The sequence below is a fragment of the Pelophylax lessonae genome, assembly GCF_965119305.1.
Source record: "Pelophylax lessonae genome assembly, chromosome: 1".
In the NCBI taxonomy this organism is placed as follows: domain Eukaryota; kingdom Metazoa; phylum Chordata; class Amphibia; order Anura; family Ranidae; genus Pelophylax; species Pelophylax lessonae.
The window spans coordinates 456,729,631-456,741,893 of record NC_138768.1 but is presented as its reverse complement, the minus strand read 5'-3'; the positions used below and the strand labels follow the sequence as shown (position 1 = coordinate 456,741,893).

The window sequence follows — 12,263 nt, the reverse complement described above, 5'->3', positions numbered from 1 at the left end:
ATGTGATGCCTTTTGGAGATTTTTCCATCTTTCCTTGGCTTCTTTATGCACATTAATACAAATTTTTACCTGGGGCGCCCAAACTTTCGATCACCACTGTATACGATAACATAAGGTTCCAGGTGAAAGCATAGTGCCAGTGACAAGTCAGGCCCTTACAGAACCCGAAAATGAGGCTTCTGTAAGGGCCTGACTGGCCCTTAAGAATGACCTTACAGAAGCCGAAAATGAGTGTCTTGTAGCCAATATTAAAACAAATTAACCTTCAGGTGGTATAGTGGACAAATAGTCTGCCCATGGGTTTCAGAACAACCTGTAGCTTTGTAAGTCTATCTATCTAAGGGAATTGACCGATTGACTGCATTAATCCATTGAGCTATGGTACGGGAGGTTTGCAATTTTCACGTGGAAATTCTTTGGGTTTTGGTAGCATAATTATATTGAGTTTTAACTTTTCTTAGATTTAGGTGGCCCCCTGTTTTGTAATTCTTTCACATGTTGGATGAACAGGTACAGGGACAAAAAGAACCTCTGTTTCAAAGGGGAGGGGTAACAGATATGTTTCCCATAAGTACCTTCCAGTTGGCATTCGTGCTTTAAGAAGGCTTGCCCATTTTTTTTATATTCATTTTTGCTTTTCACACTTTCCACTATGGAGCTAAAATACTTTTGAAAGGTTTCCCCTGCAGTAGAGAGTACAATGTATGTGTGATGTTAAAAATATGTGGATAGAAATGTGCACATTTCATAAACTGCAAATGTAAAGTAATGGTTATCAGAATTGAACTGAAACGTGTATTTCAGGTATTTATTTAACGCTAACATATTGCGCAATGCTTTACACCCTTCATAGAACATCAGTCCTACCACACTCAAAAGGGAAAGTCAGTTATACAGAAGGGACAGTTTGGGTAAACATTATTTAAATGGAAGTATATTTTAGGGCTATTGTGGTAAATCAGTTAACCTATCCAAAAACAGGGCACATACAAATGGGGGGAGGATGCAAGGAAGTGTGGTGGATCCTAAAAATTTATGAGAACTTGTAGCAGCGAGGAAAGAAGCAAAGGAGAACTGGGTCAACTATGATGCTTCCCAAACACCAGATAACTGGCAGCAAGGCATTTTTAAGCAGGTGGTCAACACGAAACTGAGTTTAACCTTGGGAAAATCTAGCGCATATATTCTTTGGGCTGATTTTCATTTTTGACTGAAATGTACACATAAGAAAAAGTACCTTGTACCTTACGCATATAATCCAATTGTTTGGATCCTAATCCAATCCAATTATTTATTCTTTATAAACCTACATGTGTTTATTTTCCTGTTCTATAATAGCATACCTTATATTTTTCTGCAGAAGAAAATACTTCGGAGGAGGAAACTGACAGTGTTTCATTACCAGAGCTATTTCAAGAGAAAACCGGTATTTAACATATAATTTTCAGATTTCTTCATTAACAGACCACATGTGTTAATAGAACACGTTATTTAACACCACATAGAATATTTTAAATAGAATGTCCAGTCTTCTTGTTCCCAATAGGGAACATTAGTTATACTGGCACAACCCTTTTTTATCATAGTTAAATTACAATAGCCTTCTTTTATAATGATGATTAGTCCTCTGATCATTAGTTAACAGAAGTGGGTGACACCTAGAAGGACTGAAAGATGAAGCCGTGGCATGTGTAAGGATTCTATAGAAAAGTATATAACTAGCAGAAACGTGATTAAAGCTGAAGCCATTACCAATACTGAAAAGTAATTTAGAGATGGAGACAGTGAAAGGTTATCTCTGAGATAAAAGATCTTGGAGTGTCTGGGGTTCTCCAGAGCCTCTCCTGGTAAGGATGAACTTGAAGGCACTGCCATTATGGAGCCTTCTAGATTGCCTTGCTGTCAATAGAACTAGACATGAAAACAGAAACTGGAGCTGACGTAAGGGGACACAGGGAGTAACATTAAGATACAAAACTAAAACAGAAAAAAAAAAACATGGAGGATTAGAAAGAAGAAGTATTAAAATAAACACAGATATAGCTTAAAACTATGAGATAAGAGGCAAGGTGAGGGTTAACAAAAGGTGAGGGTTAGAAAAAGTAGATGAAACCCATCAACAGTGCCAAACAGGAAAGCAGCTAGAGAAGGGAAATTGATCAGGAGGTTGCTGGGAACAAAGTCACAGATTGAAGGCTTAAGTGTATCTAAAGCCAAATCTTTTGTTTTACATTTTGGATAGAGTTAGCTAAGGGTTAGCACCTCTGTCGGGTTTTTGTTGCTTAAACTAAAGAAATGCAGAAAGGAGTGCCAGACCAAAACTGAATGAAAGACCCCAAGATAATTTTTATTGTTGGTAAATAAATCATAAAAGCAGCCAAGCATTTTGGATGCAACACCACTCCCCCTTCATCAGGGCTCAACACAGGATAAAGCTTGGAAGGAGAAAACAGTGACGTACCAGATCTATATTAGAACCAGTATTGAAGTCTTACCATGGAAAAACAACTGGACAGCAGTTGCTGAGCATCAATCCCTCATTGGTACTCAGCAACTGATGTCAAGTTGTGGGTCCATCCAAGTTTTATCCTGAGTTGAGCCCCGATGAAGGGGGAGTTGTGTTACTCCCAAAACTCATTGGCTGTTTTTATATCAATTGTTTGCCAACAAATAAAATTATCTTAGACTCTTTTATTCTAATTTGAGATACTTTTGGGTGCCCATTGAGGGAAGCTTTGCTGCCGCCTCACCAAATGTTTTGAGCTTGTTTGATGTTTTCCTTCATCTGACTAAACTTGCAAGTTTAAAAGATTACAGCACCTCTTTGAGTGTGTTCTTCTTGAGGTTATTATTGCTGTCTGTGTCCTCTTTGTGGAGATTTACCACCTCTCTCAACAACCATTGTCACTGGGACTGAAAGTGAGGTAAAATCCATGCTTTTGAGTTGACACCTAAATAGGAATAAAGGGGAAATCCTTAAATGAGGCCACTTATTATCCCCTAATGTGAAACAGCAGGCAAAAAATGTGATTTGTTTTTCACCCTTATCTACTCTATCCAAAACTGAAAAAAGGGCTGGCTTAAGATATACTTTAAAGCTGAACAGTAGCCATCTAGAAATTTCCACAAAGCCACCTCTACCAGTGTTTTATTTAAAAATGGGATTGAAGTATCGAAGACCTATAAGACACCAAGTGCTGATTCAGTCCACATAAAATATTACTTTGTCTTTTGAGGGATACAGATTAGTTTTACTTTGTAAGGTATGTTAAAAGTTGAAATGCAACCATATGTAATAATAATCATTTCTCCTAATAATTTTTCCAGCAGAAGAAGAGATACCTGTTCACCAATCCGAGGATTCCTATTACTCTTATGAGTATGAGACGGATCCTTATGGCTCTGAGAATGAAGATGGTCTTGAAATTGCAGTGCGTGTCACAACAGTGGCAAATATAGCCGAGGACACAGCAGATGTATTCTCAACCACCACAGAATGGTAATTTTTAGGACTTCTTTTTTCTTTAACTGCATTGACTTCTGCGGTCGCTGTGATTTATTCAAGCTCTCTTTTTATATCGTTCATTGAGGGAACACAAAAAAACAACGGGATTATACTGGCCCTTAAAGGAGTTTGGGATATTGGCAAACAGATGTAAGCCAGCCCCTATATAACTCCTCTACCCAGTCAGAATACACTGATCAGTAGTTGCAGCCACGGAACACAAACATTTTTTCCAGCATAAATTGTTTCCATTTTGCGTTCTCAATCTTAGGAACACTACTGCTTGGCACCCAATAAGAGTGTTGAGGAACTTGGGAGAATTTGTAAATCTGTGCTGTTCCCCTTGGAAAAAAAACAATGATCCACCTTAACAGGAATACTACTAAATGGGTTGAAGGTGTACTCACTTTTTTGAGAATTTACTGTCCCTCCTTAAATCCTAGTTTGAATTGATTAGTGTGGCCTTCCATCCTATGTTGGCAGTAACTTTGATCTATCAAAACATGTCAGAATGAATAGATGGGACATCATCTCTTCAGCTCTGCTCTTGACACTGTTATAAGCTATGCCACAGGTGGTCATAAGAAGGCCGGAGGAATTCCACCCTTCTCCTTTATCGATTTTGGCAGCAGGTACCCATAAGCCCTCAGGGCCTAAGTCCCACTCAGCCCATAGAGCGCAAAGCCAGAGGTAAACAAACCTTTCTGATAAACCTTCTGCGTAAGGGCTGCCCCTTCTTCTACAAGTAGGGGGCTGTTTGTACATCTGACAAGTTCTTGGGTAGTTGCCTTCCTGCCATTTGGGTGCTCAGGTCACCCCTTTTTAGCCTACAAGGTAATCCCTTGTTTCTGGCATCTCTTTCAGCTGTCTCTCAACCATTTTCTTGTGCTACTGCATACAGCAGTATGTCTTCCTGGGTTCCCCACACCTCAGGACCCTTTGTTTTTGTTTTTAGGGGTAACTGGACTTTTGGGAGTTGTACCCTACACAGAGTTACACTCCCTTCTTTTATATTTCTAATTCTTTAATGTCAGATACTGTTGTATGCCTCATTTCCCCTTCTCCAGAGGTACCCCCCTGCCCTACAAGGTTGATTGGGACCAGTTCCTGCTGCTAACTTCCTTAGAAAAGACCCAACACCTCAGTGTCCTTCGGAGGCATCTGCTATTTCTCAAAACATTGGACTTTATGTCAACCCTAGTGCCTTCTTCAGCTTTTATTATTATTATTTCAGGTACTTATATAGCGCTGTCAATTTACGCAGCGCTTTACATATACAGTGTACATTCACATCAGTCCCTGCCCTCAAGGAGCTTACAATCTAAGGTCCCTAACTCATATACATACACAGTAGGGCCAATTTTTTTTTTTATTTACAGGATCCAATTAACCTACCAGCATGTCTTTGTGGTGTGGGAGGAAACCAGAGTACCCAGACGAAACCCACGCAGGCACAGGGAGAACATGCAAACTCCAGGCAGGTAGTTTCGTGGTTGGGATTCGAACCAGCGACCAACTTGCTGCTGGGTGAACGTGCTAACCACTACACCACTGTGCCGCCCTTATATTCAGAACACTTCTGAAGGGCCACACCTGTAAGCTTTGACTAGACAGGGCCTCACAAGTGTCTAGCATTGATAACTATAGGTCACCAGCAGGTGATGCTGTTCAGCTCAAACCCTCGGTAAAGAAGTGTACACTCTGTGGGTGATTGGACCCTGCAGTGAAAATGTTAGGAAAATTCCTCCCTCTTCCCCTTTGGAGCTTTGTATGGTGTTGAGGGAATAGTCTCTCAACATATTCTTCTCTTCTCTCTCTTCGATTATTTTCAGCCTCCCCCTCTATTCCTGTGCACCTGTTCTTAGGCAATACAGCCAGATGGTATCTATAGACCAAGGAGTCTCTGGCCTGAACTATCAGTCTGCTAGGTTGTAGCTAGGTTTCCCCCACCCTACACCAGGTAGGATGCCACTTACCAGGATGTTCTGGGAGGTACCTCAGAACAGATAGTCTTTGCTTCACTATAAGTTGGCTTGCTGACCTGTCATTTGTTGGGCATCACATCATCATCATCATAAGTGTTGCAGAACCTCCATCTTCTGGGAAGGTTTTGGAGTTCTCCCTGAGCGAGGACAAGTGGCCTGGTACCTATGCTGGATATTGCTGGTAGTGCTACCCTCAACCTCACTGAAAAATTGAGATGAATGGAAGAAGAAGACCTAAGAGTAGGGAAGGTTCTGTTGATATGCAGGAGTTCAGAAAGGTACTGAGGAGCGAGGTTATGAATAACCTTAAAGGTAAGTAACGAAAGATTTAAAGCAATACGATATTTGACCGGAAGCCAGTGAAGGTGCTGAAGGACAGTGATGTGATTAAAGAAGCAGGTTCTAGTGATAATGTGAGCAGAGGATAGAAAGTTTGAGAGGCTTTAAGCAGGCCAAGCCTTGAAACCAGTGTTTGCTGCAATTTCATTTTGTCAAACTTCCATCTAAATGGACAAGGGGATTAAAAAACTAACATGACCCTGCTTTTCAGGATCATGCTTCAACAGAGCAAATACACCAAAAACCCTCTGCTCTGCTTTGTGTGGATGCCCTAGAACATTGTTCCTGATCTTTGCAGACAGTATTTTGACAGGAACTGTACCAGGTGACTGGAGGAAAGCCATTGTGATACCAATATTCAAAAAAGGGTGGAGGCATATTCCGGGAAACTATAGGCCGATTAGCCTGACATGAATAGTACGTAGATTACTGGAAGGGATGATAAGGGACTGTATCCAAGAATTTGCTATGGTCAACAGTATCATCAGCAGTAATCAGCACGGGTTTACAAATGGACGTTCTTGCCAAACCAATCTGTTAACATTTTACGAGGAGGTGAGCTGTGAGCTAGATAGGGGGAGACCTGCGGTTGTGGTGTATCTGGATTTTACTAAGGCATTCGATACAGTTCCCCACAAACTCTTAATCTACAAACTAAGGCCTGCAGGCATCGACCGCAAGGTTTGTTCTTGGATAGAAAACTGGTTACAGGGGCGTGTCCAAAGGGTGGTGATAAATAACGCGTACTTAGACTGGTCTGGAGTGGTAATTGGGGTCCCCCAAGGCTTAGTCCTGGGACCAATTTTGTTCAGTTTATTCATAAATAACATTGAGGACAGGATTATTCGCTCAATCTCAGTTTTTGCGGATTACACAAAAATAGGCATGGCAATAACTTCTCATCAAGATATTACTTTACCAAAATAACAGAGTGGGCAAACACATGGCATATGAGGTTTAATGTGGAGAAATGTAAGGTATTGCACTTGGGGGCTAAAAACATAAATGCAAAATATGCTCTGGGGGGAGCCTGTGGCGGAATCAAGAAAGGAGAAAGATCTGGGGGTCTTAGTGGAAGATAGACTAAGCAATAGCATGCAATGTCAAGCTGCAGCTGCTAAAGCCGGCAGAATATTAGCATTCATAAGGAAGGGGATATATTCCAGAGATAAAGCTATAATCCTGCCACTTTATAAAACCATGGTCCGGCCACATCTGGAGTATTCCGTCCAGTTCTGGTCGCCAATCTTCAGAAGGGATGTGCTGGAATAAGAGAGAGTCCAAAGAAGGGCAACTAAACTACCATATTTATCGGCGTATAACACGCACTTTTTCCTCCTAAAAATGGAGGGCAAAACAGCAGTCCATGTTATTCGCCGATGTATAAAAAAAAAAAAAAACCCAGGCGGCGCCAAGAGGCAAAGGGGGGCGGGCCATGCCGAGGAGAAGGAAGGATGAGCGGTCGCTGCCATAGGAAGTCCTGCCTCCTATGATAGACAGCACAGTGGCTGGGATATGTGACATCTATCATAGGCGCCGGTACTTCAGATGACAGCGGCCGCTCATCCTCGCACTCCTCGGCCTGGCCCGTCCCCGCTCTGTGTAATGTAATGTGAGGTGAGGCTTCAATTGATGACAGTGCGCTGGCGAGGCTGCAATTGATGACACTGGGCTGGCGAGGCTGCAATTGATGACACTGCGCTGGCGAGGCTGCAATAGATGACACTGCGCTGGTGAGGCTGAATTAGATGACACAGCGCTGGTGACACTACAATAGATGACACTGCGCTGGCGAGGCTGCAAGAGATGACACTGCGCTGGTGAGGCTGCAATAGATGACACTGCACTGATGAGGCTGCAATAGAGGACACTGCATTGCTGGACACTGCGCTGATGAGGCTGCATCCATGGGCACTGGTGAGGCTGCATTTGATTTAAAAAAAAGTTCTGAGTTCAAAGTTGTTTGCTTCAAATTCAAACTTTTTTCCTGAAATTTCCCTCCTAAAATTGAGGTGTGTGTTATACGCCGATGCGTGTTATACTCCAATAAATACATTAATTATGAGGAGCATTTGCAAGCGCTTAATTTATTCTCCCTGGAGAAGAGATGCCTGAGAGGGGACATGATAGCGATTTACAAATACCTCAATGGCGATCTCAGCGTATGAAAAAAACAATTTAGTCTCAAGGAGTCTAAGAGGACACGTGGCCATACAATGAGATTAGAGGAGAGGCGGTTTAACCTTAAGTTACGTAAGGGGTTTTGATTTGTGGAACTCTCTTCCACAATTGGTGGTAACTGCGGGAGTATAGCTACTTTTAAAAGACTCTTGGGCGTGTATCTCAAAGATCACAACATTCAGGGTTATGGGAAATGAATACGTCACTGACACACACACCTGCACAGGTTGAACTGGATGGACTGTTGTCTTTATTCAACCTCGACTACTATGTAAATATGTAGAACATGTCCTGAGCCAGATTTTGGAAAATAGTCCTAATCTTCATTCATATGTGCAGAATCTTCTAGTTAAAAGCTGAAGGTATTCGTAAAAAGTGCCTCACACATATATTTTTATAAGGATGACATCTGTATGGAGAGGCACTTAATCAATTCATAAAAGAGGTCACAGGAGGGAAGGTTTTACTTCCACAATAGAAGATCACATTGCTTTACCAGCATGGTCTTAAAATATAGAGAGGCCTCTGAATCTGTTATTCCTACTTAGCTAAAAGCAAGAAAAGGCACTTCCAAAAAGACCTAATCATACCTGGAAATCCTTTTTTGCCTGGTTTGAACACAGGCACTTCAATCCCAGAGATTACTCTGTGATCTCAACCTTGTTCATTCTCTTTCAAAGACCTCTGACTTCAATCTCATTTGGAAACACTTCTGATCAAGGTGGATCTCGCATAAAGCTCCTACTGCAGCACCCTGTGTTTCCTTGGGATTCCAGCTGGGTTTTCTCTGCTTGCAGAATCCACCCTTGGAACCCATCAGGGACATTCCCTTAGATGACCTCTCCTGCAAAGTAGCCTTTTTGGTTGCGATCACATCTGTCAGACCTTTCTCTGAGTTGGTGACTTTCTCCTGTAAGAAGCTGTTCCTCATATTTTAAAATACACAGTTGTCTTACACCCAAGATCAGTAAAAACAAGAAAAAAGGATGGCGCTCTGGCGTGCATAAATGAAGTGAAATCACCCCAAGTGAAGCTCGCATGTGTAGTCTATAAGATTTTTATTAAGTACATCCAGGGTGAGTTAAAAACTCGCAATCGGGGACCAGTTTTTCCTCCATCTGAGAGTACCCCATACTCTCCCCCCTATCGGGATTAGAGGTACCTGTTTCCCATGACTTCCATCAGGGATTCTTCACAATACAGCTAGGAGATACAGAGGCTTCAAGGTCCGGTAGGATAGTATGCTATTTGTTTTAACTCACCCTGGATGTACTTAATAAAAATCTTATAGACTACACATGCGAGCTTCACTTGGGGTGATTTCACTTCATTTATGCACGCCAGAGCGCCATCCTTTTTTCTTGTTTTTACTTTTCCATACACCATCCTGTGTCAAGGATTAGGCGACCAGCGGTGCACTATATACATTGCAATTACAGTTTTGTACCCTCTGGGTGAGGACAATACAGGAGCATTGTGCTTGGGATCAGCGCCTGAACTCTTTTTTTGTGTTACACCCAAGATCATCCTTTCTTACCATCCTTATCTGTCTTCCGCCTCAATGAGAACATACAGTATTTCTACCATACTTATGCCCTGCTCCAAAGAATCCAAAGGAAATATCTCATTATCACCCGGACGTTATCAAAGTTATTAGAGTCTGTCTCAAAATAATGAGAACATACAGTATTTCTACCATTCTTATGCACTGCTCCAAAGAATGCAAAGGAAATATCTCATTATCACCCAGATGTTATCAAAGTTATTAGTCTGTCTCAAAATTACAGCTTCAATCAGACAAACTGATTTCCTCTTTGTCCTGTTCTAAGAATCTTGCAAGGGACACACTGCATCCAAATCCACCATCATGAGTTGGATAAGAAATCTAGTGCTTACAGTGTCAACGACAAATCTTCTCCTGAGCTTTCATGGCCCATTCCATCAGATTGGTGGGTCAGAGATCAGAGTTTCCTTGGAAAATCGGCACCAGGCCTCTGTAGCCCAGCTGTATAAAGCCACTGCCTGGTAATATGTTCTTACTATTTCTAAGTTCTACTAGGTGGAAGTCCAATTTTATGTGTATGCAGCTTTCAGCCCCAAGATTTTTGCTGGGTAGAGGAAAGGTTTTCTCCAGTTTCCCAACCTTCTATAGGTGGCAGTATAACCTGACTGTTCTGAATTCTTGTGTCCCTCAGTGAATTCCAAGAAAAAACTTTTTTTCCAATAACATTTTTTATTGGCAACATTTTTAATACAAAGTAGGCATAAGACAAATCAATGCCAATGTTTTACAAGCAGAGATAACAATTAGCAAAGATCTTACTGCATAGAGAGTGAATTTTGTACAGCATTTTCAAAGATTGTATATTACAAAAACTAGGAATGTATTTCAAGGTGTTGTATACATATGATAAAAAGTAGACATAAACAAGAAAAAAAAAATGTATGCTAAGTACAACAATCTGCTTTTTCCAGCCATTGTAATGGCCTGAGGGAGGTTGTGTTAGGGCACAGTTTGGAACTACAATCCATAATGTAATTGAAGGCTTTGTGGTTTTAATGAAACTGCATAGGCTAGAACTGTGCAGACCATACTGCGAATAATAAGCACATCACCATTCATAGTGTGACTGTTTTTTTTCTTTTTAAACAGAAAATGAAATGGATGAAAATACAGACTACAGCTCAAGATGAACTTGGACAGATTGCATTTAATTGGATACTACAGAAAATAAACCTAGCTGGTTATAGACTCTTACCTAACATCTACCTTTTATAATATTTTACTTCCATTTAACCAGCCTGGTTTCTCTTTTTGTGTTTTCAATGTGGAATTTTCATAGAGGATACAGATGTAGAAAATCTTTTTTTATCTGCAAAGCAAAAGGCAGATCCCTCCTTTAAACCCATCACACATTCCCTTATCAGACTTTACTAGCAGTTTGCAGCTTGCTGTTTAAGATTTCTAGTGTTCTAGCTGAACTAGTAAAATTTCCTCGCCAGGACAACAACTTCAATTGAAGCGTTACAGGCAAAAAATGTGCCACATCTAGGAAAGCTTTTATCCTGTTCTTTGATCCAGTTTTACCTGACGCAGTTCCTTTTTATCACAGGTTTCATTAGATTATATTATCATTGTTTGACTTTTTCCACCTTGGACACATTTTTCCATAGAGCGTTCATTTTATTTCATTAAAGTCAACCTGCAAGTTGTATGTGCCAGAATTGAAGTAAAAGGCATCACTTGCAAACAAAGCCCTGCAGTTCAAATTTGTGTACATAACTAAATGTTGCCAAACCGAACAAAGTAGCAATAGTTAATAATAATCCTGCAGCCAAACTAGTTCCATTGCGGGGCAAAGTATCTTTCTTTTCTGGAAGGAACTTTGGAACTTCTTTTTTCTTTTTTTTTATAAATTCTTTATTTAATACTTTTTCTTAAGCAGTCACAAAAAATATAGTTACAGCACATACATGAGTGAAGTAACCATGAGCCACTTTAACCACTTGCCGACCGCCGCAAGTACATATACTGCGACGGTCAGCCCCCCCTGGGCAAAGTGACGTACCGGTACGTCACTCCCCCGCGAGCCAATAGGGGGCGAGCGCGCGCCGCCGGAGGCGCACTACCGCCCCCGCTCGTTCACTGGGATCCCCGCGCAAGTGACAGGCGGCTCCGATGTCCGCCGGTTACTCGCGATCTCCCGCTGGAGAGGGAGAAAGGCAGGCGGCTGATGTAAACAAAGCCGCCTGTCATTCTCCCTGGTGTAACTGCAAAGATCATACGATCCTGCTATGTAGGATCGTATGTCTCTGTGGTTACATCAAAAGCCACGCCCCTTGACAGTAAGAATCATGCCCCTAGGGACACACATAACCCCTTGTTCACCAATAAAGTCAACCCCTTCCCTGCCAGTGTCATTTTTATAGTAACAGTGCATATGCATAGCACTGATTACTGTAGTAATGTCACTGGTACGCCCAAAAGTGTCAAAAATGTCAGTCAAGAGTCCGATCTGTCTGCTGCAATGTCGCAGTCCCGCAAAAAACATTGCAAATCGCAGCCATTACTCGTTAAAAAAAAAAACAATAAAAATGACATAAATCTTTCCCTTAGTTAGTAAACGCAATAACTTTTGCGCAAACCAATTAAAATACGCTTATTGCAATTTTTTTTACCAAAAATATGTAGCAGAAAACAAATTGGCCTAAAATGCTAAAAATATTTGATTTTTACATTTTTACATTTTTTT

The 12,263-nt window shown here is 41.2% G+C and overlaps 1 protein-coding gene across 2 annotated transcripts in view; it reads left to right on the top strand.

Moving 5' to 3' along the window:
* CPAMD8 (C3 and PZP like alpha-2-macroglobulin domain containing 8) overlaps window positions 1-10,875 on the top strand; it is a 472,168-nt gene extending 461,293 nt beyond the window's left edge. The window contains exons 41-43 of one of the 2 annotated variants that reach the window (XM_082260961.1): window positions 1,361-1,426; window positions 3,328-3,499; window positions 10,664-10,875. In XM_082260961.1, coding sequence (XP_082117087.1) covers window positions 1,361-1,426; window positions 3,328-3,499; window position 10,664 — 239 coding nt within the window. In that variant the 3' untranslated portion in view covers window positions 10,665-10,875. The remainder of the gene's footprint in view (window positions 1-1,360; window positions 1,427-3,327; window positions 3,500-10,663) is intronic. The other variant, XM_082260960.1, reaches the window with a different exon arrangement.
* The last annotated feature ends 1,388 nt before the right edge of the window (window positions 10,876-12,263 follow it).